Source organism: Orcinus orca, chromosome 2 (genome assembly GCF_937001465.1).
Source record: "Orcinus orca chromosome 2, mOrcOrc1.1, whole genome shotgun sequence".
NCBI classification, from domain to species: domain Eukaryota; kingdom Metazoa; phylum Chordata; class Mammalia; order Artiodactyla; family Delphinidae; genus Orcinus; species Orcinus orca.
The window spans coordinates 55,222,053-55,240,958 of NC_064560.1; the positions used below are offsets into that span (position 1 = coordinate 55,222,053).

The 18,906-nt window shown below is 40.1% G+C and overlaps 1 protein-coding gene across 12 annotated transcripts in view; it reads left to right on the forward strand.

Moving 5' to 3' along the window:
* TJP1 (tight junction protein 1) overlaps positions 1-18,906 on the forward strand; it is a 343,097-nt gene that overhangs the window by 76,467 nt on the left and 247,724 nt on the right. For 2 of the 12 annotated variants that reach the window (XM_012536179.3, XM_033403025.2), the window contains exon 1: positions 13,284-13,471. The exons of the other annotated variants lie outside the window; for them this stretch is intronic. In XM_012536179.3, coding sequence (XP_012391633.2) covers positions 13,299-13,471 — 173 coding nt within the window. In that variant the 5' untranslated portion in view covers positions 13,284-13,298. Of the gene's footprint in view, positions 1-13,283; positions 13,472-18,906 lie in introns of those variants that run through there. 12 annotated transcript variants of the gene reach the window in all.

Here is an 18,906-nt window from a genome sequence, read left to right on the forward strand (position 1 = left end):
ATAGCTCTAACTTCTTCGAATGAATGTTTAGTTAATTAAGTTTCAGACTGTTTGAATATACACACTTTGAGGTTGTGAATTTCCCTTTCTGTACGGAATTCATAAATTTTGATATGCAATATTTTGTTATTGTTCTGTTTGAAATATTTTTATAATTTTGTTTTGATGCATGATTGTTTTAGGTCTGTAACATCTGGGGTATTTTTTCATTTTCGAATTTTTGCTGATTTCTAGTTTGTCTTATGGTCCAAGCACATGCTCTATGGTTTTAAACCATTGAAATATATTAAGACTTGCTTTATGGTTCATTTATATTTAGTAAATGTTCTGTATGCTTGAAAAAATATGTATTCTGCAGTAGTTAGGTGGTAATCTCAGTATGTCAATTTTATTATCTTACTCAAATCTTTTCATGTCTTTACTCATTTTTTGTTTGTTTTTTCTGTTAATAACTGAGAGATGTAGTACCAAAAACAACACTCCTTCCTTGTTTATAGATTTGTCTATTTCTCCTTGAAGTTCTATCAGTGGTTGCCTTACATATCTTGAGGGTATATATTGGGAATATACAAATTAAAAATTGTCACTTGTTCAGCAAATGGAACCTTTCATCAACATGAATCGACCTTCTTTACTCCTGTAATTTTATTTTCCTTAAAGATATTTTTTTCCTTATTATAGCTACACTAGTTTTCTTTGGTTTAGAATGTGTTGGTAAGTCTTATTTAATCATTTCCCTTTCAAGTTTTCTGTATCCTTAATCGTTGTATTTCTAAGACATTTTATTTCTCATAAAAGCATAGGGGGAGAATTTGTCTTTACCAAGTCTGAAAATCTTTGTCTTTTAACTGGAGCATTTAGTTCATTTACATAAAATTTAATTATTAATGCCATGACATTGCACCATTTTAGAGGCACAATTCACACTCTGTATATATTTGGGTTTAAATCTGCAACCATATTTTGTGCTTCCTACTTGTCATACCTGTTGCATATTTTTTCTCCTTTTTTACTTTAGTTTGTATTTACTGACTATTTTAGTTATTCCAATGTTGTCTCCTCTAAGTAGTTTAAAAGTTATGCATTATGTTCAATTCTTTTAGTAGTTGTCCTAGAAATTATAATATGCTTACTTAATAAAGTCTAAATAAATCCCTTAACTTCCTCCTGCATTAATAAAAGAAACTTAGAACACTTCCCAACTTACGAGTCATTTTTCCACGTATTTTAACTATTCTTGTTTAACCCTTTAAGACATTATTATTATTGTTTTATTAATTAGTACTTGCTTAGATTCATCTACATTTTCACCACTTTCTTTACTCTTCATCCCTTGTTTCTCACACCTTCCATCTAGGAAAACTTTTGTTCTGACAAACATGTATCATTTCAATTTTCTCTATTGAGAGTCTGCTGGGGACGACCTCCATTTTTGTTTGACTGAAAATGTCTTTGTTTCACCATATTCTTAAAAGGCATTTTCAGTGGCTGTAGAGCTCGACTTTGACTGTTGTTTTCTTTCAGTTCATTGATTCTCCTCCCACTGGCTCCCGGCTCCCGTTACCGCTGTTGAGAGACCAGCTTCAGTTTAATTGTTGTTTCTTTAAATGTAAGCATTCTTTATTTTCTGGCCTATTTTCAGATTTTCTTTTTCTTTAGAGTTCTGCAATTTCACTATGATGTATTTTGGTGGGGATTTCTGTTTATTGATCCTGCCTGGGATTCACTGGGCTTCCGGAAATGTGAACTGGGCCTTCCATCGGTTCTAGAGTATACTCATGAACACCTCTCCGCATGCTGCTTCCTGCCCCCTTTCTCCCCTTCCCCACCTTCAGTGCTGCTCTACTTACGTTGGACATCTCACTGCAACTTTCAAGTCTCTTAATCACTGTTTCATATTCTCCATCATTCTGTCTCTGTGCCTACTTCTGGTAAGCACTGTGTCTACTTCTAGTTTACTAACTGTCTAGCTACATCTGATCTTCTGTTAAACTCATCCATTTGTTTTTTATTTCAATTTTTTTTTTTTTAATAGGAATAGAAAAAAGTTTTACTTGAGCCAAACTGAGAACTGTAGGCGGGAAGACAGCTTCTCAGGTAACTCTGAGGAACTGTTCTGGAGAAGCATAGCTTTCAGCACAAAACAAAGAGCATCAAACAAGTCAGGAACACATTCCTTCAAGGTTTCAAAAAAAAACAGACCAGCACGTACACAGTGAGCCAGTATGGCCTTGGCACCTGGGAAGGGAGTCTTTTTTTTAAATTAATTTTTATTGGCGTATAGTTGCTTTACAATGTTGTGTTGGTTTCTGCTGTACAGCAAAGTGAATCAGCTGTATGTATACATATATCCCCTCTTTTTTGGATTTCCTTCCCATTTAGGTCAGCACAGAGCACTGAGTAGAGTTCCCTGTGCTATACAGTAGGGTCTTATTGGTTATCTATCTATCTATCTATACATATATATATATATTTTTTTTTTTTTTGCTGTACGCGGGCCTCTCACTGTTGTGGCCTCTCCCGTTGCGGAGCACAGCTGCGGACGCGCAGGCTCAGCGGCCATGGCTCACGGGCCCAGCCGCTCCACGGCATGTGGGATCCTCCCGGACCGGGGCACGCCCGTTTCCCCTGCATGGGCAGGCGGACTCTCAACCACTGCACCACCAGGGAAGCCCTTATTGGTTATCTATTTTATACATAGTAGTGTATATATGTCAATCCCAATCTCCCAGTTCATCCCACCCCCACTTCCCCCACTGGTATCCGTAAGTTTGTTCTCTATGTCTGTGTCTCTATTTCTGCTTTGCAAGTAAGTTCATCTGTATTGTTTTCCTAGATTCCACATATAAGTGATATTATATGATATTCCTCTTTCGCTTTCTGTCTTACTTCACTCTTACTTCATCTTCTTTGGAGAAATGTCTATTTAGATTTCCTGCCCATTTTTCGATTGGGTTATTTGCTTTTTTGTTATTGAGTTGTATGAGCTGTTTGTATATTTTGGAAATTAAGCTTTGTCTGTTGCATAATTTGCAAATATTTTCTCCCAGTCCGTAAGTTGTCCTTTCATTTTGTTTATGGTTTCCTTTGCTGTGGAAAACAGTGTTGCAGTTTCTCATAAAGTTAAAAATAGGATTACCATACCAGTGATTCCACTTCTGGGTATAGACCCAAAAGACTGGAAAGCAGGGTCTCAAAGAGATATTTGTTTACCTATATTCATAGTAGCATTATACACAATAGTTAAAACATGGAAGGAATCCATGTCCATCAATGGATGAATGGATAAGCAAACTATGATATATACATAATATAATTATGTATATAATAATAATTATTATTATTCAGCCTTAAAAAATGAAGGAGATACTAACATATGCTATGAGGTGGATGTATCTTGAGGACATCATGCTAAGTGAAATAAGCCAGTCACAAAAAGACAAATACTGTGTGATTCCACTTATATGAAGCACTTAGAGTAGTCAAATCATGGAGACAGAAAGTAGAATGGTGGTTGCCAGTTCTGGAGGCCAGAGTTATTGTTTAATGGGTATAGAGTTTCAATTTTACAAGATGAGAGGAGTTCTGGAGATGGATGGTGGTGACGGCTGCACATAATGAGTGTATTTAACGTCGCTGAACTGTACATTTAAAAATGGTTAAGATGGTAAATTTTATGTTATGTGTACTTTACCAGCATTTAAAAATTGGGGGAAAAATGCAGAAAATGATTCATGAAGGATATTCTACAAAACAATGGACCTGTACTATTCAAAATTGTCAGTGTTATAAAAAACAAAGAACGGCCACAGAATTGCTCCAGATTAAAGGAGATAAAGGAAGTAAAAATAAAGTTACTATGAAAGATAGTATTGGGATAATTGTCAAAATTTTCATATGAACTATATATTAGATAATAGTATCATATCAATGTTAAGATTTCTTAATTTGATAAAATTTCTTAATTTGATAACAAATTTGACAATAAAAGTAATAAAAATGACAAGATGTATTTGAAATACAACCAAATAAAACTTGTAAAAACAAGAAATTAAAAATTGAAACAGGGCAGGGATTCCCCCCTCCACGGGGGACCCTGCCAAAACCAAAACCAAACTCATGCTCATGCAGCTCAATATCAAAAAAAACAAAACAAAAAAACTACCCAATCAAAAATTGGGCAGAAGTCTTAAATAGACATTTCACCAAAGAAGACATACAGATGGCCAACAGACACAAGAAAAGATGCTCCACATCACTAACTATTAGAGAAATGCAAATCAAAACTACAATGAGGTACCACTTCACACCAATCAGAATGGCTGTCATCAAAAAGTCTACAAATAATAAAAGCTGGAGAGGGTGTGGAGAAAAGGGAACCCTTGTACACTGTTGGTGGGAATGTAAATTGGTGCAGCCACTATGGAGAACAGTATGGAGGTTCCTTATAAAACTGAAAATAGAGTTACCATATGATCCTGCAATCCCACTCCTGGGCATGTATCTGGAGAAATTCTAATTCGAAAAGATACATGCACCCCAATGTTCATTGCAACACTATTCACAATAGTCAAGACATGGAAGCAACCTAAATGTCCATCAACAGATGAATGGATGACGAAGATGTGGTATATACGTACAGTGGAATACTACTCAGCCATAAAAGAATGAAATAATGCTGCTTACAGCAACATGGATGGACCTAGAGACTGTCATACTAAGTGAAGTAAGTCAGACAGAGGAAGACAAATGTATGATATCACTTATATGTGGAATCTAAAATATGACACAAATGAACTTATCTACAAAACAGAAACAGACTCACAGACAGAGAACAGACTTGTGGTTTCCAGTGGGGTAGGGTGGGGGAAGGATGGATTGAGAGTTTGGGATTAGCAGATGCAAACTATTACATATAGAATGGATCAACAAAAAGGTCCTACTGTAGAGCACAGGGAGCTGTATTCAATATCCTGAGATAAACCATAATGGAAAAGAATATGAAAAAGAATATATTGGGTTGGCCAAAAAGTGCCTTTGGGGGCTTCCCTGGTGGCTCAGTGGTTGAGAGTCCGCCTGCCAATGCAGGGGACACGGGTTCGTGCCCCGGTCCGGGAAGATCCCACATGCCGCGGAGCGGCTAGGCCCGTGAGCCATGGCCGCTGAGCCTGCGCGTCCGGAGCCTGTGCTCCGCAACGGGAGAGGCCACAACAGTGAGAAGCCCGCGTACCGCAAAAAAAAAAAAAAAAAAAAGTGCCTTTGGTTTTTAACTAAAAATAAAAGACACATTTTTCATTTTCACCAAGAACTTTATTGACAATGTATTCACCCTTTTGTTCCACTACCTTCTGCCATTTTTCAGGCAACTTCATAATTTCATTTTCCCCAAATTTTTTTATCTTTTTGAGCAAAGAACTGTTCTAGGTGCCTTTTATAGTCTTCCAGGGAATTGAAATTTTTTCCATTAAGAGAATTTTGTAAAAGCCGAGATAAATAGAAATCTCAAGGTAATAATAAATAGAAATAAACAGAAATCTGGTGAATACAGCAGATGAATCAGAACCTCCCAGCCAAGCTATAACAGTTTTTGCCTGGTCATCAAAGAAACATGCAGTCTTGCATTATCCTGATGGAAGATTACACATTTTCTGTTGACTAATTCTGGACGCTTTTCGTCGAGTGCTGCTTTCAGTTGGTCTAATTGGGAGCAGTACTTGTTGGAATTAATCGTTTGGTTTTCCGGAAGGAGTTCATAATAGAGGACTCCCTTCCAATCGCACCATGTACAAAACATCACCTTCTTTGGATGAAGACCAGCCTTTGGTGTGGTTGGTGGTGGTTCATTTCTGTTGCTCCATGATCTTTTCCGTTCCACATTATTGTACAGTATCCACTTTTCATTGCCTGTCACAATTTTTTTAAAACCGGAACGTTTTCGTTACGTTTAAGTAGAGAATCGCATGCGGAAATATGGTCAAGAAGGTTTTCTCGCTTAACTTATGTGGAACCCAAACATCAAAGTGATTCACATAACCAAGCTGGTGCAAATGTTTTCAACGCTTGATTTGGATATTTTGAGTATGTCGTCTATCTCCCGTGTGGTATGCCATTGATTGTTCTCAGTTGATGTCTCGATTTGGTTGCTATCAACTTCAACTGGTCTATCCAACTGTGGAGCATCGTCCAGCGAGAAATCTCTGGCACAAAACTTTGCAAACCACTTTTGACACATTTGATCAGTCACACACCTTCTCCATACACTGCACAAATTTTTTGTGTGTGTTTTGGTTGCATTTTTATCTTTCTTGAAATAATAAAGCATAATATGCCCACAATGTTGCTTTTTTCTTCCATCTTCAATATTAAAATGACTACACAAAAATTCATCAAATTTGATAAGTCTTTTTTTAAATACATGCTGATATGACAGCTGTCACATACAATCTAACAAAATTGTTTCGAATGAAGTTAAAGACAACTAAGTGCTACTAGAGCCATCTTACGGAAAAAAAAGAACGAAACTTTTGGCCAAACCAATATATATATGTATAACTGAATCACTTTGCTGTACAGCAGAAATCAACACAACATTGTAAATCAACTATACTTCAATAAATTAAAAAAATTTTTTTAAATATGCTTCTTACTGGAGGTGGTAGTCAAAACAACTTGAAGGACCCTGTCTGAGAGGAAGGTGGGCAACAGGTATAGGTGCTATAATCCCCAGCGACTTGCTTGCTGGAAGATTTCCCGTGGGTCTTGCACAGTGCCATTGTAGCAGCCCCCTCATTTTCCTTTGAAGCATTGGCTATCCTCTGAGAACTAATAGTGCATTTTTATTTCTTTGACTTTGTAAATCGATGTCAGCTTTCCAGCTGTAATGTTTACCTACACTGCATGCAAAACTCTACGAGTAGTTTGTCTCATTTGTTAGGAAAATGATACATTTTATGAAAAGTCATGGAATCTTTCATTTTGCATTCATGCCCTCACTCAAGTTCAACAAATATTTATTGAGTGCCTACTGTATACCAGACCCTGTTCTCGGGACTAGAGATAGAGCAGCGAACAACACTGACATCAACCCTTTCCCCTGGACCTGGGCTTTGCATGGTGGGAAGTTTTTTAATTCAATCTTTTTAGTTGTTATAGTTCTATTCACATTTTCTGTTTGTTCTTGAGTCAGTTTCAGCAGTTTGGTCTTTCTAGGAATTTCCCCATTTCATCTAGGTTATTTAATTTGTTGGCATACAACTACTCATAGTAGTCCCTTAAAATCTTTTTATTCCTGTAAGATTGGTGGTGATGTCCTCTCTTTCATCCCAAATTTTAGTAATTTGAGTTTTCTCCCTTTTCTCCTTGGTGTCCAGCTAAAGGTTTGTCAATTTTATTATCTCTTCTAAGAACCAACTTTTGGTTTTGTTAATTTTTCTCTATTATTTTTCTATTCTCTATTTTGTTTATTTCCACTCTAATATTTATTACTTCCTTCCTTCCGCTTGCTTTGGGTTTAGTGTGTTCTTCTTTTCTAATTTGTTAAGGTGGAAGGTTAGGCTATAAATTTTAACTCTTTCATCTTTTAAAATATTGGGATCACAATTATAAATTTCCTTCATAGCACTGCTTTAGCTGCATCCAAGTCCTATGTTATGCTTTTTGTCTCAGTCATAATTTTTTCTAATTTTTCTTATAATTTCTTCTTTGTTCCATTGATTATTTAGGTTTAGGGGTGTTTTGTTTAATTTTCACATATTTTTGAATCCCCCAAATTTCCTTCTGTAACTGGTTTTTGATTTAATTCCATTGTGGTTGGAGAACATACTTTGTATGGTTTCAATACTTTTAAATGTATCGAGGGCTTGTTTTGTGGTCTGATATATGATTTATCCTGAAGAATGTTCCATGTGCACTTGAAAAGAATGTGTATTCTACTGTGTTGGATGCAAATGATCCACAGATGTGTTGGGTCTAGTTGGGTTTTGTTCAAGACTTTGATATTGTTCAAGACTTCTTTTTCCTTGTTGATCATCTGCCTTGTTCTATCCGTTATGAAAAGTGGGGATATTGAAATCTCCGATTATTATTGTTGAATTGTCTGCTATTCCCCTTCAGTTCCGTCAGATTTTGCTATTTGGGGGTTCTGCTGTTATGTGCAATGCGTTTCTTAAATGTTATGTTTTCTTGATGGATTGACGCTTTTGTCAGTATAAAATGTTTTTCTTTGTTTCTAGGAACAATTTATCTCTGAAAGTCTATTTTGTCTGATATTAGTATAGCCACTTCATCTTTGATTTTACATGGTACATGTCTTTCCATCCTTTTACTTTCAACCCATTTGTGACTTTAAAGTATGTCTCTTGTAGATAGCATATAGTTGGATCATGTTTTTATGTCTATTCTGTCAATCTCTGTCTTTTGATTGGAATATTTAGTATATTTACATTTAATGAAATTACTGATAAGGAAGGATTTATGGCTGCCATTTTGCTATTTGTTTTCTACATATCTTATGTCTTTTTGTTCCTCTGTTTCTCTATTACTGCCTTTGTTTTTGCTGTATATTTTCTAGTGTAGTATTTTAATTTCCTTGTTGTTTCTTTTACTATATTTTAAAAAGTTGCTTTTTTAATGGTTGTCTTGGGGATTACAATTAACTTCTTAACTTAAAATAATCTAGGTAAAATTAATACTAATTTAATTTCTATAGGACACCAAAACTAGGCCCCAATAGTGCCCCATTCTCTCCCTTCTTCTTTGTGCTGTTATTATCATTCAAATTACATATAAATACATAAATATGTATATGTACTTGCACACATTATAAGCCCATCAATACAGTTTATAATTGTTGCTTTATGTATTTGTCTTTTAAATCAGATAAAAGAGTTTCAAATAAAAATATTTTTAATTAAAAGATTTTAAAAATTAAAAAATTTAAAATATTTTATACTCTCTTTTATATTCAATTTGATAGTTATTTTTTATAATTGTTCTATATTTCTTCATGTGGCTTCAAGTTACTGTTTAGTATCCTTCATCTCAGCCTGAAGGAGTCTTTTGGTATTTCTTAAAGTGCATATATGCTAGGCATGATTTCTCAGTTTTAGTTTATCTGGGAATGCCTTAATTTCTTCTTCATTTTTAAAGTATACTGTTGCTGGATGTAGAATTCTCAGATGATAGTCTTTTTCTTTCAGCCCTTTAAATGTCTTCATTCTGCCTTCTGATCTCCATTTCTGATGAGAAGTCAGATGTTAATCTTATTGAGGATCCCTTATATGTGATAAGTTGCTTTTCTCTTGCTGCTTTAAGATTCTCTTATTGTTTTTGGCTTTCAACAGTTTGACTATTAGCCTAGGTGTGGACTGCTGTATTTTTTTTTGTTCTTTTAAAGATTTTATTTTTATTTATTTAGTTTTGGCTGCACCAGGTCTTGGTTGCGGCACACAGGATCTTTTAGTTGCAGCATGCGGACTTTTTAATTGCCACATGCGTGCTTCTTAGTTGCGGCATGCATGCGGGGTCTAGTTCCCTGACCAGAGTTTGGACCTGGGCCCCCTGCATTGGGAGTGTGGAGTCTTACCCATTGTACCACCAGGGAAGTCCCTGGACTGCTTTGAGTATATTCTACTTGGAATTCTTTGTACTCCTTGAATGTCCTTGAATGCAGATTAATATATTTCACAACATTTGGGAAGTTTTTAGTTATTATTTCTTCAAATATTCTTTGGGTCCTTTCTCTCTCTCCTTTCCTTTGGGACTTTATGCATATATTGGTATGTTTAATGTTTTTTCATAGGTCTCTGAATCTGTTTGTTTTTCTTCATTCTTTTCCCTTTCTATTCATCAGACTGGATAAACTCAGTTGATTTATACTAGAGTTCACTGACTCTTACTCTGCCAGTTCAAATATGTTGCTGAATTTTTAATTTCAGTTATTGTGTTTTTCAAAACTCCAGGTTTCTATTTTTTTTTAATTTCTGTTTATTGATATTATCTATTTGGTGAGATATTCTTATCATACTTTCCTTGATTCTTAGCACATGGTTTCCTTTAGTGAACATATTTATAATAGCTGATTTAAAGTCTTTGTCCAGTAAGTCCAATGCCTGGGCTTCCTCAAGAACAGTTTCTATTAACAACTTTTTCCCCTATATATGGACTGTATTTTTCTGTTGCTTTGCATGTCCTGTAATTTTTTTTTGTTGAAGTGTGGACATTTTGAATAACAAAATGTGGCCATTCTAGAAATAATATCCCTCCTCCTACCCCAAGGTTCATTGTTGTTGCTTGTCTAGTGACTTTTCCAGACTAATTCTGTAAAGTCTGTATTCGTTGTCACGTGTGGCCACTGACGTCCCTGATCCGGTAGTTTAGTGGTCAGCTAATTATTGGACAGAGGTTTACTTAAATGCTTTGAACCAGTAAATCTCCTAGCCTTTGCTGAGAGGCTGTGTGTGTGTTGGGGCATGCCTTCAATATTCTGGTAGGTAAGTTATGACTCTTCTTTAGCCTTCACTTTCTGCTTGCACTGAACCTCGAAGTCAACCAGAAGTGAGAGATTAGGGCCTTCTCAGGTGTTTCCTGAGTGTGTGCACAGTCCTGCACCGTGCATGGCATTCTGGATTCCCAGGAATATGTCAGAGCTTTCAAGGCACACTATGGACTCTCATTCCCCATTTTTGCATTTTTTTGGTTAACCTCTTGTTAGCCCCAACTGGTTTCACCACCTCAGGCAGCTGTGATGTTAAACAACTGCTGCTGATTGTTTTTGACAAATGCCCTAAGGATAGGGCTGGTTGCACAGAGTGAATTCTGAGGCAGGTCAAATAAAGACAAGCCTTGTGAGCGGAGTTGCCAACAGGTCAAATAATGACAGTTCTCTGGAGATAAGGCTTTTGGGGACCTCTAAACCCATTCTTCCCTTCCAGTGGCTGCTAGTCTACTGGGTTTCAAAGCTATTGTAGTTATGAGGCTATTAGTTTCCAAGGCTACCACAGGGCTGGGTAGAAGGGGTTGGGAAGTGGGCAAGTTAAAATCCCATAAGGCTCACTGTTCTTATCAAGATTCATTTTTCTTGAAAAACAATCTTGGGATTGTTGCAAGCCTTTGGTTGATTTCTGGGGTTCTGAAAAGGTTGATTTGACAATTTAAGCCAGCACTCTCTTTTTATGGAGAAGCAGATTTTTCTGCCATTCTGGATGGTGCTTCTGCCAGATTTGTTTTTATCCCTTGTTATCCTGAATAGATCCCCTCAACCTCCAGTTATCTAAATCCTTGAGTACAGTGCAGTATTTTCATCAAATACCTTACAACAGTATAGCAAGGTGATGCAAAAGGATGAGCACATCTAAGAAATGGTGAATAGATAAGTACAGACCCTGATGTCTTTTAAAAGTACTGCTCCCAGTACCTTTTAAAAGGTCCTCTCCCAGTTATGAATATACATTTGCAGTGTGAAAGATCTGCCAACTCCTCATTTTATGTGAGAGCTAAAACCTCTGAATAAACAAAAGTGAAATAGATTTAGACCTGCTTTTCTACCGAAGTGACTGTGAAATCATGTTGAGAGCCTAAACCAGCAGGAGACTGTTTTTTTCTAATTCTCCTGTGTGCTAATTAATTTGAAAATGAAGTGTTTAAGTAGATGTACAGGAGGGATGCATTGTAGTGGGAGTGGGTTGACATTTGATCATTCTGCCTGGTGGGTGCATAGGCACTTGTTATCTGTGCTCTTCACATACACATACAGTATACACCTGCTTCCAGGCCGCCCTTGCTTTGCAGGTTCAGATATGCCTGATGTCAGCTACCACGGTTTAATTAAATAATACCAGCTGCTCAACAATATGGGTGAAATTTCAGTACTCATGGCATACTGTGAGTAAATACATCCAGTACCAATACATACAGTACAAACTTGACGCCAGCTCTTTAGTCCAGAAATCACCACATAACATGTGCATCACGATCAGTGACAGCAGTTCTTTCACAGTTGTCAGTATTTGGTCTCTGAGCATTTTTTAGCTTAGCCACTGACAGCAAAGTGTGCCGTTGTGTTGCCTCCTTTTCTCCCAGTGATATACTCACAGAGCCTTGTTAAAAAACAAAAACAGAAAAAGGGTAACTGAAAGAGGAAATTGGGCAACAAAGATGGAAGTGCAGCAAAGAAACAAAAAACGATAAAGATGGAAGTGGCATGAAATATGAATGGAATGTAATTGGAGTTATAAAAAAATAGGCAACTGTGGGAATGCAGATGTTGCCACCTTTCCAGAGCCTTTAGATGCGCCGCTGGGGGAATCGCACGGAATGTAAACTTGAATGAAGAAAGCGGCTGTGACAAAAGGATGGGGACGTCCCAGAGGACATCGCATTGAAGGAACTCGGACTCACTCCGCGATGGGGAACGCCCAGAGGATAAAACGTTGAAAGTGACCCAAACAGGACGCTTTGCCAAGACACAGAAAAGGTGCTCTCTCGGCATATAACGACTCTCAGGAAAAGACAAGCACTGTTCAAGCCACTCTTGTTAAGTTTTTCCTACACAGAAATAAAACACTTCAAGTCTCCATGTTTGTAATGCTTTATAGCATAACAAATGATTGGTTTGCTTTTTTTTTTCGTTTCCCTACACATTTATAACCATGAATGAACAGCATGTTTGGACATTTTTAAAGGTCGTGGAACAATGTTGATTTTCCCCTTGATGAAGATGGTTTTGCACGGTTCAGGGTCCTGTCCACCGCCTGCCTGCCCGCCAGTGAGGCCCGCACGTGTACACACGCAGTATCCACACGTACAGCACACAGACACGCGTGTATTTTATATACAGCACGCGTCCACACACTTCAGGGTAGAGCGTAAGTGACGGTGACAGCTATTCGGGGGTAATTATAAATACAAAATAGTAATTTTTCCCTTTCTGGAAGGTTGTGGTTGGGATTCTGTGGGAGTGAGGTGCTGGAAAGCGAGCTCCCGCCAAGCGCTGAGGGGAGCGAGGCCGCGGGGGCGGGGCGGAGGACGGGATGGGCGGGGCGGGGGGGGGGCAATGCGGGCGGTACCGGCCTCGCCCGCCGTTCCGGACCAGAGCCCCGCCAGCCGGTGCGCAGCGCGGGGACGACGGGGCGCGGGCCACGCACGGCGGCGGCGGCGGGAGCGGCGGGCACGCACGCACGCGGGCGCGGGACCCGGCACGCACGGCCGGACGCACGGCGGCGGCGGTGGCGGCGGCAGCGGCGGCTGCAGGGGCGCGGGGTGGTAGGTGCGGGCGGCGGCGGATGGCCCAGGGCTGACCTATGCGGCGCCTGGAGGGGCTGTGCCGGCGGCGGCGGCGGCGGCGGCGGGGTCCGGGCCGCGAGCGGAGCGGGGACAAGATGAAGTACCAGAAGTACCTGACGGTGCTGCAGATGGCCATCGGCGTCACGCCGTCCAACCGCGGCAGCCTTCTGCCGCTCAGGAGGAGGCTGTGGTGAGGGTGGGGCCCGGGGGCGGGGGTCGGCGGGGGACAACGGGCCGGAGGCCGGGGGCCGGGCAGTGGGCACTATCAACCCCCTCGGTAACCAGAGAGCGCGCGGCCGGGCGGGGTGGGGACCGCGGCCGAGGGAGGCGCCGCGCCGGCAGGTTCTGGCTCCGAACGTCCCGCCGGGCTCGCCGTGCGTTTCCTGCGGCGCCTCGGATCCATCGGCCGCCGATCCGGGTCGGGACGTCCGCGGCCGGCGGGGTCATCCTCGCGGGGTCGGTGACTGGGCTTTACCTGTAGGCCGTCTGGTGCTCCCACCTGGAAACCGCTCTCGGGGTAACGGGAAGAACGCCCCTAAAGAAAGGTGTCTAGGGTCACCTGGAACCGGTGTGGACACCGGATCATCTATCGGATTGTATCGCGTTTTATTAGCATGTAAACATGTCACAGGGAATCCCAGTGGCGACCCAGGCGTTCCATCCACTTGGGACTTAGGTGTGCGGTTCTGTCACAAGAGGAATGGTCCAGTAAAGGGGTGGTGACTGTAGAAAAAAGGTGCCGGTGATTGTGGTATTCAGTGGTTATTTAAATTAAAAAATGCGTGGTTAATATAGTTTATAGAGGTTGATTCAATTCAACTGAACATAGTTCAGTTTAATTTTAAGGTTATAGGGAGAGGAAGTGAGGCTGTATCTAAGCATTGGGAAGAGTAATGTCTGCTATGTAAGGCAAAATGGAATAACGATCTAAGGAACATAAGGATTGAGCAGCCAGGAAAAAGCTTAAAAGGAAACTGTCAATAGTGGAGAATTTTGGAGGTAAGACCAAAAATTATGAGCAGCAAAGTCCAAATTTCAGCTGTGCCACTTATTGTGTGACCATAGACAAGTTGCTGGAGAATCTGTTTCTTCATCTGTAAAATGGGAACAATGTTCTCTACCTCATGGGGCCATGTGTAGACCAACTTTGATGGTCAATACAAAGTGCTGGCCACTCTCCTCCGCTGCATAGTAGGTGCTGAGTAAATATTATTGTCTTCCTCCACCCCCCCCACCCCCCACTCCCGCCCAGTTGTTAAAAAAAGATAAATTTATTCTGCAAAATATTTTAATTTGATGAACATCAAGTGACAACACCTGGAAGACTAGGCTGGTAAAAGTTGACAGTGATTGAATTAAGAAATGTCCATGGAAGAAAGTTTTAGCAAATACATCAAGAATATGTCATTATTCTGAAGCAAGAAGCGGTAACATTTGAAGTTGACTTTTCACATGGATGGTTTACAGAAAAAAAAAAAAAAAAAAGGAGAGGTCAGCACCAACAGTCTTACCCCCCACCCAGATTTTCTCCTGAGTGCTTATCAGTATCAAACACACTGCCTATTTTACTTAATTTTCATATATATCGCTTCTCCCCCCGCCCTAGAATGTTAAGTAGCATGGGGCCGGGGCTTTAGTCTGTTTAGTTGATTACTAAATTCCCTTCAAGCAGTGTCTGGTACAAAATAGGTTCGCAAAAGATAACTGCTGAATAAATGAATTCTTAATGCATAATTGGAAAAGAAAGTTAAGGAATTTTTTTTTTTTTTTTTGGCTGCGCTGAACGGCTTGCAGGATCTTAGTTTCCTGACCAGGGATTGAACCTGCGTGCTTGGCAGTGAAAGCGCAGAGTCCTAACCACTGGACCGCCAAGGAATTCCCAAGGAAATTTTCTTCATGTTACACTTAAAAACCAAGATGTGGAAATAAGGTTTGAGGAGCTGTTAGGCATGAATATTAGCAGCAATTGGTCACAAGGTCAAGAAGCTTGGTTTATTCTTTCTTATCATTGGAGTGCTGCTTCTGAAACTAGTTTCCCGAGTATATAGTTTGTGAAGAGAGAACACAAGGAAATAAAATCCCGGTAACATTTGTACTCTAGAGATTCACGTTTGAGGCAGGCAGTGACCTGGGACCAGCATTAAGAACCGTCTTATGAAGAGACAGCCTGGAAAGAGGGGGATTTCATTGAGCTTTCCCACAATCTTAAATGAGCATTTCAGGACTCAGTGGTAAGCGGATTTGCAAATGTTCATCTACTTTCTCCAGTGGCAAAGTGAAGAGCACACTCTACAAAACTCGGCACTGGGTGGTACTTTGGGACATAGATGTATAGTCTTTTTTTGTTGTTGTTGGAGAATATTGTGCTGCCTGGTAAATCTATCTCTTACGTCTCTGGAGTTTATTTTCTAGATAACATTTCATTTTGCCAGTGCCCTAGCAACTGCATGTGGAGAATTTGAGATGGATGGGGCCATTATTTGGCTAGAAGATGAGAGGATGGGGTCTGCCTCCAGAGTGGTTGGTGGGAACCCACAGGCGACATCAATAGTGCATTCAGACCTTGGGGTGCGCCAGCTTATGTCCATTTACAAGATGTGAGGACATACCACAGTCATTGTTCATGGCTTATATAAAGGTTTATGTGAAGACGTTTAGGAAGATGTGTAGGCTCCCTGTGTTTCTCTCTCTTTTAACTATTACAGTCTGTATGGGAAGACTGCATACCTGCAAAGCTTATGCCTGTCTAAGTGAAGGTTACGGTTGAATGGACCAGTGCTTTGGCCCCACACTCGTATGTAGTTTGGCCACTTGTGCTCATCCGCTTTCCTCTTTGCAATATCTTTCTGTCTTTCTAACTGGCTCTACAAATCCTTTAAGGAGTAGAGCACTTGCAGGCCATTTTACATGGAAACTGAAGCGGACACACAGCCAGACCTGCATCAGTGGAGCCTGCAGGAGCCCTCTTCTCCTTGACTCCTTCTCTAAGAAGTTTAGTAAGTAGGAGTGTTTGCAGTGTTTGGTTCTGAATCATTACTGTTCATGAACCTGGAACTCAGGCCTGTTACCCGAGGGAGATGTGAGTTTGTGCGGCTGCTGCCTGCTCTGAGGGCCTCAGATAATGGTTCAGATGGACAGAACCAGTACCATTGCTGGACAGAAGCAGTAGAGCGCGGTATTTCCTAGATCTGCTGTAACAGATCACTGAAAGCAACAGGAATTTCTTCTCCCCCAGTTCTGGAGGCCAGAGTCTGAAATAAAAGCATCGGCAGGGCCACGCTCCCCCAAGAGCTCTGGGGAGAATCCTTCCTGCCTCCTCTAGTGTCTGTGGCCCCAGTGTTCCTTGGGTTCCTCTTCAGTCTCTCTCAGCACCCTGATGTGGTCTTGTCTGTGTGTCTCTTATAAGACCACTTATAAGACCACTTGTCATCGGAGTTAGGGTCCAGCTGGGTAATCCAGGGTGAGCTCATCTCGAGATCCTCACCATAGTAACCTCTGTGAAGACACTTTCTCTAAACAGGGTCACATCCACTGGGTTGTTAGGAGGTGGGGGGAGGAGGGGCACAGTTCAGTCCATTGCGGGAACCATGGCCGGCTCCTTGCTGTTCAGCGGGTGTGAGGCCCAAATAGCTGTTACTCCTGTCTATTTTAGGTGAAATGCAAAAATTATTTTCATAATAAGTTTATTGTTGTCAGAGCCTTGATTTTTTTTTAACATCTTATTGGGGTATAATTGCTTTACAATGGTGTGTTAATTTCTGCTTTATAACTAAATGAATCAATTATACATATACATACATCCCAGTATCTCCTCCCTCTTGTGTCTCCCTCCCACCCTCCCTATCCCACCCCTCTAGGTGATCATAAAGCACCGAGCTAATCTCCCTGTGCTATGCGGCTGCTTCCCACTAGCTATCTGTTTTACATTTAGTAGTGTATATATGTCCATGCCACACTCTCACTTCGTCCCAGCTTACCCTTCCCCCTTCCCGTGTCCTCAAGTCCATTCTCTACATCTGTGTCTCTATTCCTGTCCCACCCCTAGGTTCTTCAGAACCATTTTTTTTTAACATTCCATATACATGTGTTAGCATATGGTATTTGTTTTTCTCTTTCTGACTTACTTCACACTGTATGACAGACTCTAGGTCCATCCACCTCAATACAAATAACTCAATTTCGTTTCTTTTTATGGCCGAGTAATATTCCATTGTATATATGTGCCACATCTTCTTTTTCCATTCATCTCTCGATGGACACTTAGGTTGCTTCCATGTCCTGACTATTGTAAATAGAGCTGCAGTGAACGTTGTGGTACATGACTCTTTGAATTATGGTTTTCTCAGGGTATATGCCCAGTACTGGGATTGCTGGGTTGTATGGTAGTTCTATTTTTAGTTTTTTAAGGAACCTCCATACTGTTCTCTATAGTGGCTGTATCAATTTACATTCCCACCAAGAGTGCAAGAGGGTTGCCTTTTCTCCACACCCTCTCCAGCATTTACTGTTTGTAGATTTTTTGATGATGGCCATTCTGACTGCTGTGAGGTGGTACCTCATTGTAGTTTTGGTTTGCATTTCTCTAATGATTAGTGATGTTGAGCATCCTTTCATGTGTTTGTTGGCAGTCTGTGTATCTTCTTTGGAGAAATGTCTTTTAGGTCTTCTGCCCATTTTTGGATTGGGTTGTTTGTATTTTTGATATTGAGCTGCTTGTAAATTTTGGAGATTAATCCTTTGTCAGTTGCTTCATTTGCAAATATTTTCTCGCATTCTGAGGGTTGTCTTTTCATCTTGTTTATGTTTTCCTTTGCTGTGCAAAAGCATTTAAGTTTCATTAAGTCCCATTTGTTTATTTTTATTTCCATTTCTCTAGGAAATGGGTCAAAAAGGATCTTGCTGTGATTTATGTTATAGAGTGTTCTGCCTCTAAGAGTTTTGTAGTGTCTGTCCTTACATTTAGCTCTTTAATCCATTTTGAGTTTATTTTTGTGTATGGTGTTAGGGAGTGTTCTAATTTCATTCTTTTACATGTAGCTGTCCAGTTTTCCCAGCACCACTTATTGAAGAGACTGTCTGTCTTATTGAAGAGGCTGTCTTCAATAAGAGACTTATTGAAGGACTGTCTATCCTTGCCTCCTTTGTCATAGATAAGTTGACCATAGGTGCGTGGGTTTATCTCTGGGCTTTCTATCCTGTTCCATTGATCTATATTTCTGTTTTTTGCCAGTACCATATTGTCTTGATTACTGTAGCTTTTGTAGTATAGTCTGAAGTCAGGGAGTCTGATTCCTCCAGCTACGTTTTTTTCCCTCAAGACTGCTTTGGCTATTTGGAGTCTTTTGTGTCTCCATACAGATTTTAAGATTTTTTTGTTCCAGTTTTGTGGAAAATGTCATTGGTAGTTTCACAGGGATTGCATTGAATCTGTAGATTGCTTTGGGTAGTATAGTCATTTTCACAATGTTAATTATTCCAATCCAAGAACATGGTATAGCTCTCCATCTGTTTATATCACCTTTAATTTCTCTCATCAGCATCTTATAGTTTTCTGCATACAGGTCTTCTGTCTCCTTATGTAGGTTTATAGCTAGGTATTTTATTCTTTTTGTTGCAGTGGTAAAC